At 37.9% G+C, this 23786-nt stretch overlaps 2 protein-coding genes and 1 long non-coding RNA gene across 3 annotated transcripts in view; 1 reads left to right on the plus strand and 2 right to left on the minus strand.

Annotated features, from left to right (window-relative positions):
* The window catches only part of LOC106916593 (sodium/hydrogen exchanger 9-like), an 83102-nt gene extending 67217 nt beyond the window's left edge, over window positions 1-15885 (plus strand). The window contains exons 14-16 of the mRNA XM_014984979.2: window positions 627-682; window positions 12739-12844; window positions 12936-15885. Of these exons, the coding sequence (XP_014840465.2) occupies window positions 627-682; window positions 12739-12844; window positions 12936-13103 (330 nt within the window). The 3' untranslated portion in view covers window positions 13104-15885. The remainder of the gene's footprint in view (window positions 1-626; window positions 683-12738; window positions 12845-12935) is intronic.
* LOC106916595 (uncharacterized) lies at window positions 6021-13065 on the minus strand. The gene is made up of 3 exons (XR_001418016.2): window positions 12929-13065; window positions 6599-6728; window positions 6021-6178 (listed from the first exon to the last, which is right to left on the minus strand). It is a non-coding gene; the product is annotated as an uncharacterized LOC106916595 (long non-coding RNA).
* Window positions 15886-18197: 2312 nt separating the features above from the next.
* Window positions 18198-22162, minus strand: chst2b (carbohydrate (N-acetylglucosamine-6-O) sulfotransferase 2b). Its single transcript, XM_014984980.2, has one exon. It carries the CDS (start codon window positions 21637-21639, stop codon window positions 20242-20244), a length of 1398 nt encoding a protein of 465 aa, XP_014840466.1. The 5' UTR covers window positions 21640-22162; the 3' UTR covers window positions 18198-20241.
* Window positions 22163-23786: the final 1624 nt, after the last annotated feature.

Below are 23786 nucleotides of genomic sequence, written 5' to 3' on the forward strand. Positions count from 1 at the left end.
TTAGTTGCACACCATCTAACATAAAAGTAAAGGAAATGCACTTTTGAGTCTCGTGCACCACATCCTACGCTGCACAAGTAAAAGCTGCTGGGGGTTTTTTTTGTGTGTTTTTTTGCATGGATGCATCTATGCATACAAACACCTCTCACCTCATCTCACTGGTGCATCCCAGCAGCTCTTTAACATATCTCTTTCATCTTTTTTTTTTTTCCTTGTAACTTTTCTCTTATCTGCATGCTATGAATCAGAAGAAGTCTGTGAATCTCTTTTGCATTGATTGGCCAAAGAAAGATGGGGCCGTCAAGGCTGGAGATTCATCCCGCTGGAGGGACGAGGCCAAGTTCTGTTGTGTTTGTAACCTTGCTCGGGGTGTGACTCCGTACAGGGGGAGGATCTCAGGCTGTGGTCTCACTGTAACTGCGCTTTAGGGATTGTGCAGGTTATGAGATTGGGACGTTTCCACTATGGCCGCCCAGAGGTCTCACTTGTATAAGTGGAGATGAGTGGATATAGCCCCTCAGGCTGTTCAGGAGTGCCGGTTTTCATCACTTTCCATCACACACCAGACACTTTAGAGGGTGTTTTTTGTGGCTAAAGAGTAATATTGCTTCTCTTCTGGTCTGCAGGTTGATACCAAGAGGCAGGACACATCACAAAGCCTATGGCACCGTCTGGACCACCAGTATCCTTTCACCGCTTTTTCTTTTTCTGAAAGACTCCTGGATGTGTTTTTACTCCCAATAGTTAATGCACTGGTCTTTATCATAGTACTGCATGGTAAGTTTTTTTTATAAATAATGATCACTGGAGAGAAAACCTGTGGTATAAGTCAGTGCCACAGATTTTATCCAAATGTTACTGAAGCTCCATCAAATATAATAAATGTGAATTTTCTTTGTTTTACAGAAATCTAGAAGAAACTTTCAGTTTTTTGTTCTTGTAGAACAAATCACTTTGCAACTATGCAAGCTAACAAAGTGATTTGTAATCATTTTCAAGTACCACATAATATGAGTACAATTAACATTTCCTTTCTGATTTTCTGTCAAAATCTGCTACCACATCTTCTATACTCACATATCTTAGCTCTTCTTAGCTGTTAACCAGCACCTCTGACGCATATAACCACAAACATGTTCATACCCAAGCTAATGGTTATTTTTCTTTAAGCTAATCTAAACTGATGCTACATCTTTCAGAATTGTCTTCACTTGCGTCAAAGATGTTTGAAAGGAAATAGATCTTTTTACTTCAGCATGATAACGTCATAAATTAAACATCAAATTAAACCTGTTGAATTTCTTCTAAGAGAAGATCCAGGAGTCACTTGAATCAGGTGATCCAAAGCTGCCTGTTTGCTTGGGGGATAAACATGACAGAAGTTTATCTTAGCCACTTAAAAAGGGTCAATACAACAGAACATCCTATGCACGTATAAGTTGGTAAACGGCTACAAAAACATAGTGACTAACCAAAACTTTCACAGTATTGTTAGACCTGTAACGCACCTTTACCAGGAATATCAATAAATGGGATGGAGTTTACAGATGCTAACTGCAGTGTTATTATAAAACAGAGGTCAGACATACAGATTTATTACTTTTTCATGGATTTTTTTATTCATTGTAAGCGGTCTATTAAAAATGTTCCAAGTTGCAAAACAACTTTTAACTTGGAACTTTTTTTTTTTTTTTAATGACAAACAAACCCCATATTTCTTAAAGGCATTGGGCTTTATCAAATTATTCACCAAATCACTCAAGTGATTTTTTTTTTTTAGATCTCTCCTTAGTTTGACCGGATATCACAGATGGCATAATAAAAAGGAAACCATGAGGCTGGAAGAATTGTTCATAGATCTGTGAACCAGAATGGTGTCACAGCATGGATGCAAGCACAGCAACAGCCAACATGTTCCAACTCATCAAGTTTTTAAATTCCAAGTATTTTGTGGATGTCAGAGACTCTTATCATTGCGCTCCACCGGTTCTCGTGTTAGTCAGATAGGGGTAGTTTATCTGTGAACCTCCAGAGTTCTTAGACCATTATTCTGGGATTAATGTTTACATCTGAACGAGACTCTTTGTAAATGCTAACTGAGTTGCCAAGAAAGCAGAGATATTGCTTCAGGAGCAGCAAAATGGAAAATTACATTAATGAAACAACAAGAGGAACTGTTGTTTTACGAAATGCTTAGCAAATGTTATGCCAGGATTCAGCAAGACTTAAATTTATTTTTTCACAAATTTGCAAAGCATTAGCAACATTTTCATACAATAGCATAGGAAGGTATTGAACATAAAAAAAACAAAAAACGGTATTGAAACATCTCAAAATGCAGGAAATCTGAAATGAAAACTAAATGTTTGGATTTTGACAGGGTGATTCAGATGCGTGACAGCAAAGCAGACAGTCAAATGAGTTAGTTGTCACAAACTAGTTTTGACCTTTCAGTGAAGTTTCACAAAACCGCATTCAATTTAAAATAATCAAATTTCTCTCATGAGCTGGCCTCCTGACTTGGACCTATTTAGTGAAAGGGAGATCATTTTGCTGTGCGTCAGCCATTCCTGCAACAGGATGAGCTGAACATGCATAGACTCAGATGACTGCTCTGAGTGTCTCGATGAATCCATGTTAATTATAGGACTGTGAGCACATATAAATGGAAAAAGAAGAAGAAGAACCGAAATGGATGCAGCAGCAGCCTGCTGCACAGAGAGCTCTGGATTTGCATTATTTTTCCATTTTACTTTTCTATTCCCAAGTCTTTTTCTGTTGCTTTGTGTCCATTAATTATGTTCGCACTAAGTTATCTATCTTTGTTTTAGTTTCTTTGTAATTAGGGCTTCTCATTCTGCTAATCTCTTTTGAATTTTTTTGTCTTGTTTTCTGCTTGTTTTTTTTTATTGCACTTTGCTTTCCTTATCTATTGTCTGCTTGTGGTTAATGTGTTTTTTATGCATTGTTACATCTGTTCCAGTCTTCTCACACCTGCTGCTCTTTATGTTCTTGCTGCAGTTTTTCTGGTGAATGTAAAAATTTTCTGTCCTTCTTGGATAATTTTATAATACATGGTCTTTGGTGTTATTTTGGCTACTTTGCAAACACCAGCCAATAGCGTCTCTAATAGTATTGGACGTTCATATCTCAAAAGTTGCAAGGAGGCATTGTCCCAGTTTTGTTTAGTTAATACTATAAAGATGGCAGCATAGCTTCCATTCAATCGGCATGAAGGTCGATACTAACGACGGAGCCAAAACCTGTCATATACCTGCATAGTGTGCAGTGTATCCTCGGAAACGATTTTGCCCTATAAAATGAAACAGATATTCCACAAAAAATGGGCCGTCATATTGTTCCTTCTTGCTCTCACACATCTCCATGTTCCTGCCAGTGAAATGCCTCCTCACAGTTTGATATTGTCTCACCCACACTCGCACAGAATGGTGTGAAAAAGAGATTTACTTCGCCTGCCAAGTTTTAAAGAAACACAACACTTTACAACTGAGGACATCTATGCTCATGTTAGACGTCTTTGCAAAGTAGAATTCACATTTATTGAGTGCTTTTTGGGAATAATTTAAAACGGGACAGCAACTATTTACATAATGAGGATGAGCATTATGTTTTCTTTTAGGATCAGACGGGTTTTAATCAAGCACTGTTTGAGTTCATGCTGCCAAAGCGCAGAATAAAGAAGTGGGGAATGTTGCTGAATACATTGAAGCTGATTATGAGTTTTATTTTTGTGCCTGAGCTGGTTTTTAATTAGTTGCACCCTCTAAGAACATTTACGTTTTGTAAAGCAAGGTGTTAGCTGTCTTGATTAGTGCTATAGTAGAATACCAAAATATGACGATTCAAAAGTGCCTTTCAAAAATACACCTTGAACTTTTTATGCTATGTCATATTGCAAACACAAACTTCAATGTGTTTTATTAGCATTTCATCTGATGGAATAATACAAAGTAGCATGAACTAAGAAAAAAAAATAAAGAAAAATGAACTAGCACCTGTGTCACACATTTAGAAAGTGATTTGTTATATTTAGGGTTATCAGAGTAAAGGGGCCTGAACTGATATGTACACAGCCCTTTTTATTTGTATACGTTTTTTAAAAATCATGTCATTTTCTACCTCTTGACAAATAAAACCTTTCACCTAATATCCCAAGCAAGTACTCTGAAAGTTGTGGTTGAAAGACGTTTTTTTTTTTTTTTTTTTTCCAAGAATAAGCTTTCTCTCACTATTGAGAGTTCATTTTAAAAACATGTATTAAGTCAAAAACATTTTCAGAGTTCAATTTTCATCACTGAAGCTCATTCCTGTAATGTTTCGCACAAACTAGTGGCCGTGGTTTAAAAGTACATGTAATGAGTTAATTTGCACATATGTGGGAGAGCTGATTTTTATGCATTATCCTTATGCAAATTAGAGGCAACGCGCGAAGATGAGAGAAAGTGTGAACAGGATGAAAGATGAAAGAGACGTTTCTGTCTAGTGTTTCATAATGACGGTGGGAAAATACACACACACACACACACACAATTTGAAGGTGTTTTCAGTGGAGCAGTAAATCCTGCTGCCGCAAAGTCGAACTCCAGCTCTACTCACAGGTGTCCAAACCTCCAGGCAATCTGCTACTCCCACCCTGCTTTACTATCCACGCTGTAGACCTGGGTGTGGGACACATTTAGACAAACATTATACTCCGAGGTGTTCATTTAGATGGAGATCAAAGTCTGTTTGATGCTTGCTGCTGATCTGGTTTGAATGCTGCAACTTTAGAGGCTGGAAACAGATGGTCTTGCATCTCGACGGCCACCCATGGTTAAGAAATTTAAAGCTGGTGTTTTCCGTGAATGTGATGCGGCTGTGGCGGCTAACCTTTATTTACAGTAGCACATACAGTTTTTTGTCTTAGAGATGAACACGTTGTGTCTAAAGTCCCAGAAGGAAAGCCAAATGCTGGTTGAAGCTCATGAGAGAGTTTCATTAGCCCCAGTGAAACTGGGGTAAAGTTTTTGGTTGTGGAGTTTTTTTGTTTAACACTATGATAAAATAATATTACGCTGAAATGTTGAAGTACCATCATAATCATCAGCCAGAAAGTTAAAGATTGGGAAAAAAAATGGGACATCCAAGAAGAAAATGATTTTAATTAAATCACCAATTTAGTCACAATGTTGGTTTTAAGGGCAACAAACAGATTGTTTTGGAGTTGAGAATACAAAGCTCTGACCTCAGTCACATAGAAAATTTATGGGCAGACAAAAAAAAAAAAAAATGGTGCGTGTGAGAAACGCGGTCTACAAACGTAACTCGGTTGCACCAGTTCTGTCAGGAAGAGTAAGCCGAAATTCTGACCTAAAGCAAGAAAATGTACCCTGACTTAATGTCAAACAGTGTTAAAAATATACATAACCTTTTTTTTTTTTCTCAGTGAATAGTGCTGGCAAAATGTAAATTATTTGATATTAGGCATGGGCTGGCGTAAATAACAATTTTACTGTATTTACACCTGTTTGAAACAAAACGGCATAATGTGTTCTACTCATTTGTAATTAAAACTGATAAGAAAAATCATTCTGCAATCTAATATTGGCTCCATATTTTTTTTCTTTTTGTCTTTTACAGCACAGACTGCAGAAACTCTGTTAACATACATGTCACTTGCAGCTTAATGACTATAGTTTTGAAACGACATCACCTTATGGAGAGTGGTACTCTTTTAGTTTGCACACTTGGCTCTCCTCTTTTTCATGACTTTTTGTTCTCTGCTTTGAGAACAAAGAAAAATGCAAATTCCCTGTTTAATCTCTGGCATCGCCTCTAAATGACTTAAGCAAATAAATGACGTGATGGAAAATTTTAGCAATTTTGAAGCTGTAACTTATTAAAACCTTGCTTTAATACCAACTTGTTTGGAAAAGAAAAACAAGAAATAAGAGTTTCAGTGGCGATCAGTGGAGACATGTTTAGATATTTATACTTGCGCAGGCAAAACTGCTATCAAGAAACTTCATTGACAATCACTTTTACATTAATGCTCCAACGTTAGAGTTAATTGCCTTCCTAAGGTTTTCTTTATGAGTACAAGTCTTCTCAATCACGGCTTCATCCTCACCAAGTCCACTTCTTCTTGTTACCTTGTGGTCTGCTCTCTGATGTCAAGCTAAAAAAAAAAAAAAAAAAGATTTTTAACATGCCAAGCTAAACAACTCCAACAGCAAAAAGTTCTGTGTAAAATTAGCCTATGTTAATCTATTCCACATGGTAAAAATTCAGGCTGGTCAAACAAGTTTTCTGACCTATATACAGAAACCCACTATACATATGATAAGATCAAGGAAGCCAAGAAAAAAAAAAAACTTTCTCACAACCTTAATATTCACAACCAGCTTGTCGCTCTTTTGTACAAAAACATCATTTTAGGAGCTTTTGACACATTCCATTTATCAGCACTCATTTTCCTATCACACAAAATAATCAGTATACAGTAATTAAAAGCAGCAGCCAAGCTGTGACATAGTAAATGCTTAGTAAAAGGGGGTTAGACATGATTAAAATAATTTTTTCTGTCACCAATGGTCACCTTCTTTGTAAAGTTGACATCTATTAGCATGCAGTGGAGACGCTTTTCCTTTGGACAGCAGACTTGTGAAGAAAAGGCAGCAAAGAGGTCACTCCTTTCCAAGAAGAACATGAATGATAGAATATAGGATCTGCAGGAAGTCCAAGGAAAAAGTGAAAAATCTTGAAAAAAGATTTTTTTCAAGATTTTCAAGATAATGCAACATGGGTTGCATTATTCTGCAGAATAATGCAACCCATGTCTTTTACTGTTTTGTAAAAGAACACTTTTTGTGTAGGAATCAAGCCCCCTCCAAGAGTATCTCCTTCAGACAACGTGAGTGAAATAGTTTCCAGTACCATTAGGCAGAAGACAGAAGTGATAACAAAATCTCTAAAGAACTGAGAGTTTGAACTCGTGTCAAAGAAACTCCCTAGATCTTAACCTCATTTGCGAATCGGTGGAATTTTCATGAGACGCCTCTGGATAAAAACAAAAAACAGAAATTATTTTCAATTCCAAGCGCTTGAGACAAGAATGGATCTCAGTCAGGATTTGGTCAGTCATCTGAGATCAGGCCTGCCAGAGTGAATTAAACAAAACAAAAACAAAAAAAACAGCACATCTTTTTGTCATTTGTAAAAACTTTGGCAATGACTGCATGGAACTAAATGTCAGCCATTTGCCATCCTTATCCATCAAAAATGATTTATGTCATCTTTCACTTTCACGTAGCAGTGAAGCAGTAAAGGAATGGAACTTGTGTTTGTTCCATGTTTTTCTTGTTATTACAGCACTTCTTGGCAATAAATCTTACTCATACTGTCGGAAAGCCTGTTTATTTTCCTTTGTAAGGAAAATGAATTTGTTGGTTGAGCAGCAGAGTTGATTATCTGAGGTTGTGCTGCTGAAAATCTATTCTTTCCTAATCGCAAACAGAGGAGGCAGTGCGACAGTGTGGGATTCCTTCTCCCTCAATGGAAATACAAAGTTGGTCTTCAATTGGAGGCGATTTTAGCGCAGAGAGATAAGGTGATGAGATTATTCAACCAGTGGCAATGCCATAGGCTTCTGGGGGTTAAATTAGCAAACTTTTCGCCAATATGTCATTTTATCTTACGATTCCAAAAATCCAATCTAACAAATGGCATTAATACATAGTTAGTAATAGAATAAGACATTTGGTACTGCCAGAGAGAATTTGGCAAGTTTTCATAGACTCAACCCACACACTCAACTCTGCTGCTTAACCCTCAAATGTGATTTGTAAATCTGGTACTTCCTAGGTAAAATCAACACTCTTTCCAACAGTATAATAGTAAGTGTTATTGCCAAGATGCACTGATACAACGAAGATATAATCAACCAAAAACAAATTGTTTGATTATATCTACCACGTAGACTGAAATCACTTGATCTATGTGCTAGTGATTTTTAATCCTTTTTGGTATTCTAAATCTTTACTTAAAGGAGGTCATCTCTAATAGATCGCGTGGCCGGATAAGTTAACTTGTCAGTCTAGATGTTCCTTGCATGTCCAAAATACAGGTTATAAACAAAAAGGTGAGGATTCATTTTCAGGCTTTATAGAAAAGCAATGGAATCGATTACCCATTCAAGACAGTTTGGACCCAACCCAAACACTTTCTTTCTGACACCAAATCCAACTGTGCTATATTCTGGTCACTGCAAAGTATGACCACTTGTGATTCAAATTTTTGAGAGGGTGTGTCTTATGTCCTGTTTATTGTTTTTTGTTCTGTTGAGTCCTTTGTAGTTTATTGCTCACCTCCTTGCCAGGTTCTCATAGTTTGAAATATTTGAAGTATACTGACAAAATCCCGTCTTATTGTATATTATAAGTTTTAATCAAAATGACAAACATGCAAAAATAACATCAGGATATGTTTTGGTCCAGGACTGAAAAAATCTGATTCACTTCCTGCTGCAAATGGAACAAAAAAACTTTGTGTACCTGATTTCAGTATTTATTCTTTGCGTCTGATTGTTACCTAAAAATTATTCGATTCCTCGCCAGCTTTTCTGATCGACAAGCAGATTAAACACCACTAAAATACTTAAACACATCAATATTTTCTAGCATACTCTGGAGAAATGTCTTCTAATACTCGAAATAACTTTTTTTAAAGAAAAATTTTTAGGCTCAAGTGGCCTTAATTGAACATGAAATAAATCGAAATAGACCCAAGGACAATTGCACATGGTGCACACCCTGCTAGCACCCAAAATAAATAAATTCTACCAGAAATAGTTTCACCTTAGAAAGCGAAGCCTGATGCTGTTTTAGTACACGGCCTTCTGGAAGGAATCACAAAGAACTGGCAGCTAACACAACGCTCCGGAGGATAAATACAAATAATGATAACTGATGTATAATCGGTGAAGAAGCACATTAACCTTAACTTAAGAAAACACTGAGGCTACTTATATATGTATATAAATAGAGCATCTTGCAAAAGTATTAGAGACAAGGAAGCTGTTTAGATATGAATGGAAGATGGATTGAGGCGCCACGTTTTGACTTTGAATTCAGAATTTTTTTTTTGTTTTGTTTCTTTGTTTTTGACTCGTCGCAGCAGCCACACTTTATAACCTAAAAAGAGTTCATTTTGAACTTTCTGGAAATATGGAGCTGTAAAAAAAAAAAAAAAAAAAAAAGAGATTCAACAGACATAAGTCTTTTCTCCCTTGTAAAATAAAAAAGGAGAGGCAGCTTTTGTCAGGAGTAAAGCTTCTAGCTGTGAACCTGTAAACATTTGACAGTGATTATACTGTCAAACTGTGATTTAATCAGAATACGTTTGTGAAATACATGACAAATAAACTCGGAACATCTTTAGCCACGCACGCAAAATCAAAAGCTAAAATTAGAGACTGCAAAAACTTGACACTGGGGTAATCTGCCAACCAGCTGGTAGACTACCCTTAACATAGAACCAGAGCTTCATTGGAATGATTTAGACGAGAGCACACTTGTGTGTAAAATGGCTGCAGACCTAAGAATCTGTTGCAATCTAACTCTGTTTTGCAAAGAAAAGCAAAAGTAATTCCTGAAACATAGCTGCTTGGTTTTTTTTGTTGTTGTTGTTGTTGTTTTTTATGCCACTGTTTGCATAAATGGTCACACTAAGGGATATAAAAGGTTGTCAAAAAATAAAGGTGTGATAGTTGTGAAAAACGTTCTCCAAGCCTTAACGAGAGGCCGGTGAGGAGAGTGGCTGAAACAGCAGCTCAGCTTCTTCCAGCTCAGAACTACTCAGCACATTTTTACGCAAATCTAATTCAATACCTCCTTGAAACAGAGAGCAGCTCCAGCAATAACAACCATCCGCTGAGCTGTGTTATTGTAGCACGGCACCATGCCGACTGCTCCACCTCAAAATCCCTGTACCCTCTTTTGTTCTCTCCTTTCCTAATTTTGAGACTCATAAATGAATCCTGTTGGCGAACACAAAGAAGCCTATAATCCTAACCCTTTACTCATTGCTGACGAATGAGATAATTGTCTTCTTTCATTTGATTGTTTTTTTTCTTTCTTTCTTTTTCACGTCAGGAAATTGTGCACTTTTACGTCCCACATTATCCGTTGCACACTCAGAGGTATACATTTTTGCTTTTGTCCCATTAGGATGACAAAGGTGAAGCGGGGCTTTGTCTCTTTTTTTTTTTTTTCATAAGGAACAACCAGAAGAAGCAAAGTGGCTAATAATTAGAATGCTCAGAACTTTTACAGCTGAAAGCTAATGAGTGTGCCGTCACACTTAAGGAGCTGTAATAAAGGGGATCCAGGATCAAGTGTTTAATGGAATATGCTGTCACTAACTGCCTTGATTAGGGAGGTTTTGGAGTCTTATCACAGGGTGTAATTTTTTTTTACGCATTAACCAGAAGCATGTTGATATCCTTCCTTAACATTAACACATCATTTCTGTCTGCAGTCGTTCCCTCCGCCCACCCGACACGCGACTCTTTGCATTACTTTGCAGCAGCTCTTAAGCACATTTGGAGACTAATTGTGGCCTTGTTTCTGATTTTAATCAAGAGCCTCATCGACCCGATTCCCTGAAATAAGCTAACACAATTTATTTTTTTATCTCCGTCTAACTTTCAGAGATCCCTGTAGCTGATAGGAGCATGCACATCCGTGTGAAATGAAATATATTTCAACCCTTTAGATATCCAAGTTAAAAATAGCACCTAGTACCTAGAGCTGCTAATGACTAATATGGAGCTCTCTGTCTTGTAACAAAAGAGGCTATTGGTTCTTAATGACCTCATAAAAAGAAAAGGCCTGCTGGGCGTATCTGGAAAGACGTCCGTCATTTTAGCTTTACATCATGTGAATTTAGTGAAGTCGTTGAAATGTGCTGGTTTGAGCCATGAGACAGCAAATAAGTAGTGATTCAAAGACGGGGTAAACTCAAGTGCATTCGCAGACTATCATTTTTGCTACAACTCTAAATTTGATAGAGGGATGAATAGATATTTTTGACATGAATTAAAATTAATAAATATCCACATGTGCAAATATGTTGAACACAGACATTTTTTTGGAGTGCGCTTATATTTTTACTTCATTGTACAGCTATCTACATTTTTACAAGTGTGCTTTTGGAGTTAAAGTAGCATAAAGTAATACATACATCTACATTGTACCCACCTTCATGTTTTAGGCACATTTATGCTTAAACGGCATTGGCCACACAGATATATAAATCACAATTTACCCCGTCAGCAGGTTGCATCGTGATTTGGAAAATTATTTTAATGGATTAGGAAATCCTCTGCTTGTTTCACTGATGTTTACAAAGAATCTCAGTATTGAAAAGTGTCTGGCACGGGGAACATGCAGAGCACCAGTTGTGCTGAACTCACCAGTTTTCAAGCTGATTCAAAGTGAATGAGAAATGAGGTCAATGTCAAATATTGTCAGAGGACCAACTGATGAGCTCAGATTGACTGATTTTAGGTTCTTCTCTCATGCCATTCAGAGAATTCGCCTTGTTAAAATTAAACAAGCCAGCAGTAGCTGCTTTATATGACAGCTCTAGAGAAATGGGTAACATATTAAGGTCCCTATCTGCGTCAAAGAAAAACTAAATATCCATACTATTATACTCTATTTTATAAGTGCACATTCTGTATGCATGCCCAAACAAGAATGTGCAGCTATGCCTGTTTTTCACCCAGTTGGTTGAGAACCACTGATCCTAGACAGTCCAGTCAGTGTCCTCTGCTGGTGGAAGCTGAGCTTCTGTCCTACTTTTAATTTTTTATTTTTTATTTTGCAGCTTGTAACAAGTTTTCTTCTGGGAATGTTAGGTATACACTGTAACACCATCCATCTCCCCATAAAGTCTGACAAACTTCCACCCTCTTGCATCCCCAGAGCATGACTCTGGCACCTCCATGTTTCATGCTGTCGATGGTGTGTTCAGTGGGATGTGCAGCGTTTTGCATGCAGGCCAATTCAGTTTTGTTCTTACCTGACCTGAGAACTCTGCTCCACATGTTTGCTGGGTTCGTCATGTTTGTGGCAAACCCTAGACAGGACTTCTTCTGGCTTAGTTTCAGCAGTGGCTTTGTGTTTGCCTCTCTTCTATAAAGGCCGGTTCTGTGGATGCCTCAATAATGGTTCTTCTGTTCAAAGACTAACTGAACTATGTTTCATTTCGGGAGGAGATTTAAGATTTTACGATGGTGTTTAGTGGTATTTATTTTAATCAAGATGCAAGCAATATATAAGTGTATTATATAAGGCTGTATTTGTACAATAATTGCTATATATGCCCCTGTAAATGAAAATAAATTTAAAACAAAGCATGTTTTTATATATATATTTATATATATGAACAGTGGCTTTAAATTGTGGTTCATATTTCTAAAGTATTGCTCAAAAATGATTTTAGAGCTATTTTAAACGTGGTGGAGTGACATGATGTGGTATTTGAGATAAGCAGCTAAAACGGGAAGCCACACTTATCGCATAAGAAATAAAAGCAAGATGACTGATGGTCTTCTGTGCGAATCGTCCGACATTCTTTCATTGCATCATTAAACCTGTAAAGTTGCTCCTTTCATTCCCGGTTTCAGCATATTTAAGGATTTGTATTGGTTATACTGACTTAACGAGGTTACAGATATCTAAAGCCCCTGCTGACCCACTGTGGCCCCCCGCTGACCAACTCCCTGCCACAGTGGTGTGGTAGGTTTGCTGGAGTCTTCTGTGGCCACCAAAAGCAGGAGGTGATCAAAACTTTACAATGAATCTTCTTAGAACGGATTGAAACAAAAAAGATTTTTTTTTTTTCCCACTCTATTATTATTTACCTTTCAGGATGAGGAGCGGCCCTTTGAGACTGAACCAGAGAACTTTGACGTCAATTTGGAGAAATCTGATCTTCCGTCCACACGGAGCAGCGACTCTGGGTCAGAGCAGCGAGAGGACCTGCTGGAGGGAGATTTGGGCCTCGGCACTGGAGCGGCTCACGTCACTGAGGAGTGAATTTTCCCACTTTAACTTTGCCTTATCATTCCCCCCTCTCCTGTTGCCTTATCGCTAGCCCCCACCTCCCACAGAGCGCAGGGACCACGGTCTGTGTATTTCAAAGCCACCGAGTGGGAGTTTGTTACTGTGACTCGCATAAGGTCACACAACCCCCATGTGCCGAGTTGTTGTGCAAAAACACACTCGCGCTGGAAGGAAGAGACAATTAGTGGAGGCTGGCATTCTTCCTGCTTCTCTACTGGAGATGTATTGTCCTGCTTTGTTTTTAAATTTACTTTCATCTGCAGGAGCACGTCTGTAAATTAGAATGTCATCAAAAAGTTAATTTATTTCAATTCAAAAAGTGAACCTCATACATAGAAGTATTACACAGAGGAATCTCACAAGATATTAAAAGATATATATATATATATATTTTTAAAAGAGAGGCTATGTTATGAGAGTGGTACATTCTGCAGACTCCTGGGGGATACGGTCGATTTGACAGCCCTCTACAAGGAGTGTAAGCTGCAACAGGTTAATTGCTAAAGGAGCTGGCTGTTCTTTGAGTGCTGTATCCAAAATATTAATGAAGAGTTGAGTGGAAGAAAAAAACTATTATAGGAAAAGGTCCACAACCAACAGGGACAATGGGATTCCAGCCTGACGCCCATTCAAGAGCAGATGAAGTCAGCGCTTTAGAAGTTACCGCACACCACGGCATTCAGAACATCAGATAACACGTTCCTTATGGTAAACCACTGCAGAACTAGTGTCAACATTCCTGATAAAAGCGTTACCTGAGATAAGGGGAGAAAAGGACTACTTCTGCCTCATGGCCCTAAGTCCAGCTGTTATATTTAAGTGCATTTTGCATTTTATTTCCAAATTAGAATCTCTGAGTCTGGACGAAGAGCGAATCCAAATTGGTTGAGCTCCAGTGTGAGTTTTCCCACTAAGTTTTCTGTTAGTATGCAGTCATGTTCAGTGAATGCGAATATGTCCTCCAGTGAAGCTTGTTTGTCAAATTCACAGTAATTTTTGAAAATAACAACCTGTAAGCAGGTATGAAACGTAGTTTTCATTGAAAATTTCTGTACTCAAACCGTTTTGTTTTTTACAGCTCTGTTTAAATATTCTAATTTTAAATGTTGGAACTCCGTTAATCAGTTCATCTGGTTTAGTGAGTTACTGAAATAAATGAACTTTTCAGTGTTATACTAATTTATTAAACATGACTGCCTTGGACATAACACTGTGAATGGTTCTTAAGCACCGTGTTTGGCTTATCCTCCTTGTGAAGGCTGTCAGTGACAAATAAAGGTCTCTTTCATTGATCTATGTAATAATATCCATTTAAAAAAACTGCATTTTGGATTCACATTACTTATAAACCATCTTCATTTTAAATCAACGGCAACAAAATGCTTGAGATATATATTGTTACCACTGGTGAATGGAATTGGTTACATTAACTGGACACCTATAAAAAAGATTTTTTTTTTTTTAAATACAAAAGATGAAGTGACCCTCATGGTATGTTTCGTAATGTGGGAACTCTCTCACCAGCATACCCAGTGATTGAATGCCACAGTGTCCCTTCGAATCACCCAGGATGTTATTTCAGTTCCTGTTCTCCTCCTCTTTTCTGCCCATCTCCTGATTAAGCTTTCATTGCATTTTTGCCCTTTCAGCTGATTCAAATCCCCCTACTCATTTCCCTCCGTGTCCTCCTTATCGTCCAAGAGCATTCTGTAAACATACCGGTTCTGGCTTTCATTCTAGAACGCGCATTGTTTCCTTTTTGACTCATAAATCTCTGGGCCGTCCCACTTTTTTATTCCCCTGGAGTGAATCAGGGTGCAGTTTGCTGTAGGTTAGGCTTCGTGTAATACACCCGCTGCCCTTGAAGTGATCTCTCTTCTATTTATGCAACAAATGCATGGGTACATCTGTGGAATGCAGGTCTTTCAGCTGTTGCTTGCTGAAAACGTTTACCATGTAAGCTTGATAGTACACCTGATAAGAGTTACGCTCTTGATTAAAGAGCTGCGAGCAACAGCCTTTCATCACAAGTCTCCAGACTAAAATCCTTAAAAGAGCTGTTTTTTAAAACTAACTAAATATAGTTTGATTTTCTGACGCAGTGCCTTCAGTTGCTGTGCACGGTAGTTTAAACAAAGTCATCTCAGTTTTGTAACCCTTATTTTCACTTCCTAATTGTGTCATTCATTCTTATGAACTGCAAAGTTTTTGCCAGTGGGTTTTCTTCTCCTCACTGATGTAGTTGTTGCCAATCAGTTGATTTATAGGCAGAGAAAGCTGACCAAAAACAAGGACCTGCTTTTATGGAGCTCAATGTTTGCCAGTGGGAAATAGAATCAACCCCAAAACCTAACAATTCCTTTATTTTATAAACGCCACCATTTTTCTCTGTTAATTATGCCATTTTCTGTAGTTTTCTGTAATAACAATCTTCTTAATGTTATTTCCACAAAACTGGATTTAAAATTAACAAGACAGGTGTATCTCAAACGATAAATGTGCTATTTGTCTTGTGCTTGAAGTACTTTTTATGAATGCAATGTTTTTATATGGTTTATATTTATCTCTGGTTATTTGTTTATGTTTGTATCCAAGTTTCCTCAGTTGCATGTTTTGTTTGTATTCTAGCAGTTACTTTTTCATTTAATTTACTTGTTTTAGCATTTATTGGTGTTATGATAGTCTGCATACTGCTTCCTTTGTATTTAACTATAGACCACTATGTGTTAAAAATAAAAAAGTATGGAAAATCTGACTGGTTGGTGAAACTCATATAGCTTTTGTTCACAAATAGTGATATATTGCAAGCATTTATATATAGATGTTCAAAAAAATATATTTTCTGTAACGCCATATTTGTGAGAAATATAGTTTTAAACCAATAGGAGCGGATGACCAATAAAGGACACTGTTTTAAACAGAAATGTCTAAAACATCATGGGGAATACTTTTGACTGGGCCGTTGCTTTAAAAAAAAAAACTTTTAAAGTAACAGAAAAGATTATTTTATAAATCCTTTGAGCTATAACTTTTTGCTTAATGAATTCTTACAATTTGACTCTTGCCTTTTGAATTCAACTTTTTTTAAAAAAACACCTCTAGTATGGTGATCTGATTTATTAATCTGTAAAGTAAGTTTTAATAGGATTTTTTTTTTTTTTTAAAGTTGTTTTTGAGATTTTATTAATCACGTTTACTGTAAAGGAGGGATGTTTTTAGTTTAGATATCTTTGGCCTGTGTTATTGCTTTTGACTTCAGGCCCAGGCATGCATGCGTTAAACGACACACTTGTTTCTGCAAACAGCCTGAAGCTGAGCTATAAGCACCGATCACACTGACCGAAAAACGCAACACTTTTCTGTCACACTGCTGTTGTTTCAGTTTATTGTCCTGTTTAGGTTTTTCCCTTTCTTTTCGATATCATCTGATAAAGTTAATATGTCTGACAAAACGATGTTCATGAATTTTCCTGAGAGCCTCTTGTTTGCAACCGTTACTTTACTTTTACTTATTCATGCAGATATGAACTTATCAGCAAAATCCCTCCGTTGTAGAAAAACACATTTTATCAGGTCTGCTTTGGCTTTTTATACAAACTCAGTCATGTATCTCATTAAGCCATGTGCATTTTCTCAGGAGTGTGCTTACAAAGATAGACAAAAGCCAAATCCAACTCTTTCTTAGCCCTAACTCTACATTTTACTCATTTACACAAAGGACTAAACTCTATCAGGGTTTCCTGAGTAGGTGCAAAGTAACCAGACCCAAAATGCACTATGTTTTTCCTGAGACACACATGGAATCAAAAAGGTAGGAGCCCGCTTTCAAGTCTAACAACTTAATACTTTCAAAGTTAGCATACTGTTAAAGGCAAAAAAAAAATAACCCTACTGTCTTGTTTGAAGTGTTAAGATATTTCACTTTTGGTCTCTAACTGTTTTACATGTCAGTTTAAAATATTTCACCAAGACAACAAATATATTAATTCAGTCTAATATGTAATAATTTTTAGCACTTAATGAGATTAAAAAGAACCTATGATTATATATGTTGCAGAGTTAATATTTACACATATTAACGTATATTAGTATACATTAATATGTGTATATTAAGTCCCCTTACTTTACATCTGAGGAATCGGTGAGAACTGATGATGCCTCAGTGTCTCATTTCTCAGTTAATATTTTAACTAACCCAGATCAGAGAGACGGCAACTAATGACTACACTGGACTAAAATCTAAGGTCTAAAGATAGAAGTCTAAAACAATTGAGGAACTGTTAAAACTGCTCAACATCTTGTGAAAGCATGTGCTATGCTCACATGAAACCATAATTTATTCATTTGGGCACAATTTGAGAAGGGCACAAAACGGCATTTCTGTTTCCCCTTTGAAATATTATGGAAGTGAAAGATGCTGGATGTTAAGAGACTCAACAAAGATGACTGAATTCTTGAAATGAATCAAAATGTGTTTCAACTAAGTATTAGTTTGTTGTGCTAACCAACATTTTTTTTTATTCTCTAGATTGTTTTCCTCGAAGAGTTTAATTTGAATTGTACTGGATAAATGTGACGTAATGTGGAAAAAAAAAATCATTTTGTGACATCACGGTAACCTAGCATTTTGACAGGGCATGTAGATCTTTTATTCCATCCATATATTTCACGCAGAACTAAATTAATAAAACTGGGTTGCTGGGTCATAATCCAGCAGCTATTTTGTTTGGATGGAAGAAGGTAAAAGGGATTCAGTACAAGTCAAAAGGGTTCTGCAGATAAAAATATATGGGTTTGTTAAATATTAAAGCAGCCGCACTACTTAACTCCCCAAAATAAAACCCTGGATCTAAAAATAAGGATTATAGGAATTTTTCAAGGGGAAATAATTTTAAAACATCTGGTCTGTTGCACACACTCCATCCACGCCGATTACCGTTGAGCGTAAACAAAAAGTATATTTACCAAACGCCATAGGGCACCCCTAGGATATGTAGCCATTGGCAACAAATGTATGACATTGCGGTGGTACTATTGCTTGCAGAAATACAGGGTTGTGAAAAAAACTGTCCTCCCTTACAAATTTATTTCACTTTTCTGTCACACGTCTGTTGTTTCGGATCATAAAAGTAATTTCAATATCAAACAAAGATAACCTGAGTAAATACAAAATGAAATTTTGGAAAATTATAATTTCATTTGCTTAAGGAAATAAGCCATCCAAACCAAGCCGGTGATGCAACTCCTCCCTCTTATTACACAATGACTGAGCTATGATTAAACTTCTTTAAAAGTTGAGTAAACTGTGAAACAGATGGAAAATTTTCAAAAAGCAACATGTCTTACCCCATGCTGAAAAAAAATTAAAAAACAAATGAGAAGCAAAATACTAGATAATCATCAATCTGAGAGGGGTTACAGAACCTCAGCTACGGCGTTAGATCTGAGCAAACCACAGTGTGAGACATTAGCCATAAATAAACATCATATAAAACATCAGTGTTTGTTCCCAGTGGGAGACCTGCCATGGTAACACAAAGAATGCATCAAAAACTCATCCAGGAGTTCACAAAACAGCCCAGAACGACATCTACAGCACCGCAGAGATCACTTGCCTCAGTTAAGGTCGTTGTTCATGACCAACATCTTGACTACTCTATGATACTTCAGAGAAAATGTTTTATGGACTGATGAAAATAAAGGTCTAACTTTTGGGAGAAGTGTATCCAGTTTAGCCTGCTGTGAAACATCATTTCAGAGAACAAACGTCATACCCACAGTCAAACAGGGTCAGAGTAGAGTGAGAGTCTGTTGCGCCAGGACTTAGACAAATTGTCATAATTGATGAAGTCATGAGTTCTGCTCTCTAGCAAAAGATCCCGACGGCCATCATTTCACTAGCTTAAGATCAAGTGCTCTTGGATTACAAAGCAGGGAATAATACACCAGCGAATAGCTCACAAACAATAAAAAGGACAATTTTAGAATGGCCTAGTCAAAGTTTGGACAAAAATCCTATGAAAACGCAGTGCCTTGGCCTATATTAAAACAAGCATTAGCCAAAATTTCTCTGTGGTGATGTAAAATATTCACATATATGGTTCAAACAGCTTTTTCCCCAAATAAATCAAATCATAACTTAAACAGCACATGTTGTATTTACTCGTTTTATCTTGTAACATACAAGTGTGTCAAAAAAAAGTGAAAAACAGAAACTCTGTTAGGTGGCAAATTATGTTTCAAAGCACTAACTAATTTCAAAGTCTAGAACCAAGCAAAATGAGACTGAATATTTCTTCAGTTTGAAAATGTTACACTCACAAATGATGCATAAAGTCATTTACTGTGAACTTTACTCAATGCAATATTATTATTTTTTTAGTTCAGGTGTTTTCATAAGAGCAAGCAATTGTAAACATTTGAAGATGGTAGAACAACAGAATGCTCACACTGACACAAAGAGAGGTTGTCCTACTCCAGAGTTATGATCAAAAGTCCACAGTGCATGTCAACATCCTACAAGGACGTTGTGACAAAATGAAATGACAGATAAAAAAAAAAATAACTGTATAAAGTACTACTGCTGTTCTGATGAGACTTCTAACTATGGCACATCATCAAACCAAATCACTGATTGTCTCTGACTTTAACGGGGTATTAAAAATAAAAATGATTTTTAAAATCTGTTACTACTTGTTTTCCTTTTATCTACTAGTTTTTCTTTTCACTTGTACAGACAGTATGGAGAGTGAAAAATAATATATATATATATATATATATTTTTTTTTTTTTAAGGTTTTAAACATTCAAAAATAACTTCAAAAACATCAACTTTGTAGTGTCATAGTAATACCAAGATACATAAATTATCCTTTTGTTTCCTATCTTAAGTCATTGTCCCACAGCCGGTGTTCCTGTATAAAAGAAGTGTACAAACTGCAGCTCGAAAACAAGATATACATTCCAAATGTAGCCAGCCGGAGCTCCTTTAACACTTGAACGTAAAGCTTTAATTCCACAATAAGAGGAAACGGCACTGCATGGAAAAATGAACATTAAATTAAAAAGGTCTTTGGTGGCGAGGAGGATGCTTTTGTTTTGTTTTTTTTCTTCACAGTTTGGAGCGCGTCAGCAGCGATTTGCTCAAATCCTTGGCCTCCCCGGCTGTTCTCACCCTCTCGTACCCCAGGACGGACATGGAGTGGTGGCAGTAGTCTTCCACCTGCTTGATCTGCTGGATGCTGAGCACCATCCTCCAAGCGCTGGCTGCCTGCGTGGCGTTCCGGGAGGAGACGATGAAGGGCTTGGAGGAGGAGCTGGAGCCGCTGGTCATGTTCAGCGCAAACGACTCAATGTCATGGTTGGTGGTGAGGTTGGCGAAGCGGTAAACGCTCCTTAGGGTCTTGACGGGGTTCTCCACCAGGTCCTCGTACCGCACGGCCATGTACTTCCCCTTCAGCCAACCTGGAGGGTTCAAGGCAGTCCTCAGAGTCCTGGAGGTGCGGTCGCAGATCACCTCCATGGCTCCGATGGAATGGTAGTCGGAGCCGTCCTTCTTGTTGACCTTGTGGCCGGGATCTACGAAAGGTATCCGGCGCAGTTTAGGGTCCCTGCTGCGGACCACCTGTAAGTTCTCCCTAATCAGGCCGTGTCTGGATTTGATCCTTGAGTTTGCCACTGCCCGAGGGTCTCTAACCAAATGGATCACTTTCAGATCTAAGGATGGGTCCTCCATCAGAGGGGCGAGAACGTTTACATCCAAAATGCGCACCCCTTTAATGACTATAGTGTTGTACTTTAGGCACTCCTCCTCCAACAGTCTAAGGCTCTGTGGGGGACACTTTTTGCACACCTTATCATCCACCATCCCCACCACCTCCTTCCTGTAGGCTGAGCACAGGGGGTAAGAGCACACAACCTTGTTCAGCGTGGCGCCAAACAGCCCTAAGGAGGTAAAGTTTTTGCCTCCGGGGCTGTTGTAAAGTTGGAAAACAGACAGATCGCAGCGATACAAGGAGCTCAACATGTCTCTGGCCGCCCCCTGCAGAGACACCGCATCACCAGGGTACAGCTTCTGCCAGATGTGCCACATAGGCTCATACAAGAAGAACACTTCTGGATTTTGGTTGAAAAGCTCACCGAAGAAGGAGGACCCCGACCTCCAGGTGGTCAAGACGTAGATGAGCTGTCTCTTCTTAGCCAGGGAGGGCCTGTAGAGAAAGCGGATGTCCGATCTGCTCTGATAGGTGGTGCTCCTCATCTGATGGTTGCACTGCTGAGGCTCCTTGGTCCATTTATAATTGGCCAAATTGAGCATGGTGAGCACCAGCAGCAGGAAATAGGCCATGAATAACACAATCCTCTTCCTGCGCAGCACTTTCATCACGATCCCAGGCTGTGCTATTATCTTGGTATGATTCCTGTAGGTTTTGAGCTTTCTCCCAAAGCCAGCATCCTTCTCCCAAGGCGCTGTCAACTTCAGTGGTTGATGGTATTGTTTGCCTCTCATCTGTAACCCCTGGAGAGAGTGGCTCCCACCACTGGGCAGAGCTCTTTACATTGACAGTAATGCACCAAGGCGCGCTCTGTAACGTGTATGCTGGGAATTTATTTTCCAGTTGATTAGGTAATATATTTTCCAAAAACCCGATTCACTGCACTGCGCAATGTTCCTCATTGGAGCGGTGGTGGATGGTGGTGATGATGATGATGGAGACGTTTAAGTTGTCCATACCGAGCGCTGCAAGATCCGCAACAACACAGGAAGGAGCCGCCGCCGTCTTCTTCATTGTAACAGACGCCCTGTTTGCTCATGTTCAGCGGGGGCATCTCTGCGCAGATACTGTCTGATGCATCTTTAAAAACACAGCCGGGCTGAGATCCACACATAGACACGGTGCAACAAATCAAAATGAGTCCTGCGTGAACGGCTCAAATCATCTGGATGCAATAAAGCAGCGCCCAGTCTGCATCCGTAGTCACGGATTTAAGAATCTCCCACATAGCGACCTCCTCTGCTTGTCTAACTGCCACACACTGAACGGGTTCAGTCCAAATGCAGGCGCAGAGGCCCGCCCTCTGACGCGCTTCATTGGTCCAATTGGTGACGTAATGCGGTAAGTAGCTCCTTTATTGGGTTTTTTACCCCGTCTGTCTCCAGAGCCTCCCACATAGAGATATAAAGAATAGAAGACGTGAGCTTCCACGCCATATTGTGAGGGAAAAATTCGTCGAGAAAAATGAGGGGGTTTCTGAAGAAAACATTAACATAATTTTATTTTTCTGCTCATTTTTATAAATCACTTTACGCAAAATAGGATATGCTTCTTTTTTACTACTAAATAGAAGCCACCTCTGACACAAAAGTGACCTATATCTGTGAATCAAAATAAGCTCGAGCATCTAGTTCGAAAGACAATACACGTACAATGTACCTAGATGTCCGTAAAATGTATCTTAACTTTAAAAATATCCCAAGCCTCTAAAATTAGCTAAAATTTTTTGGTTGTGATGCTTAACAATGTTAGATTTGTTTAAACTGTCCACGATTTTAAGTTGCAATAATAATAATAATAATAATAATAATAATAATAATAATAATAATGAAATTATAAAAGGGAAGTGTCACAAATGTTCACTTAAATTTTAGTGAACATAAAATAGTAATATATGAGCATTAACAATAACAATAAGCATAATTAGTATTTGTAGTACTTGTAACAGAATAAAATTATGTACTTATTATTTACGTGACTGTAACTTCAACCTGCATAGAGAATGTTGTACAATTATGATCAACATAACTATTTATATATCACTTCTCTACAGTATCACAACACATCGCACGGTCACGAGCTTGGCCTAAAATTGGCAAAATTGTCTTTTACAGCTTTTGTGTCTCAACAACAACGCCACTCAAAATGTGGCCCCATGTTAACGTATGATGTTGATCTCACTGTTGTACATCTGTGTTGTGCAGAGATGGCTCATCGTGAAAGCTTTTATTATAAGCCATAGAGGACTCCACCCATCCTGCCCTTAAAAAAGTTCAAGAGAAAGCGCTTTGAAGCTCTTCATTATTTCACGGCCCCACATCGCATCGTGTACTGAAATCCATACTTTAATACAAAATATGTTCTATTTCATCTACTTTTATGTACATTAGATAGGAAACTTGTCTGTTGGGAGGACTTGGCATCCCAGATTAAGTGCATGTTTTCACCACTCCAGTCTCGGGATTGATTTTTTTTCTATCTGTTCAGGCATAACATTATGACTAATGAGACGTTAGTGTGGCAGTGATCGGGTGAAATGATAATTTAACCCATCTGTAATGGCCACATGGGTTTTTCTTATTTTATAAAATATATAATTTATTTATGTATATAAATAAATTATAATATATATATATAAATAATAAATATAATATTTAAAAAATAGTAATCACAATGGAATATCAGCTTTTTCAGCGAAAATCTTAAATTATGCCTAATGATCTACAAAGATAATTAAAATGTCCTTGCTTTGTAAAGAATATGACCGCATTTGTCTGCATAATACTCATGCTTCATCGGTAGTAAAAATGCTTACAGATGTTCTAAAAACTTTGAACAGACTGCCCTCTGCTGGATAACGGCGTGTTCACCCCTTACAATA

Source organism: Poecilia mexicana, unplaced genomic scaffold, assembly GCF_051168715.1.
Source record: "Poecilia mexicana isolate PSO_F unplaced genomic scaffold, ASM5116871v1 scaffold_20, whole genome shotgun sequence".
Taxonomy (NCBI): domain Eukaryota; kingdom Metazoa; phylum Chordata; class Actinopteri; order Cyprinodontiformes; family Poeciliidae; genus Poecilia; species Poecilia mexicana.

Coding starts and splice junctions, on each gene's coding strand:
- chst2b (XM_014984980.2), bottom strand. CDS start 21,639: ATGAGAGGCAAACAATACCATCAACCACTGAAGTTGACAGCGCCTTGG.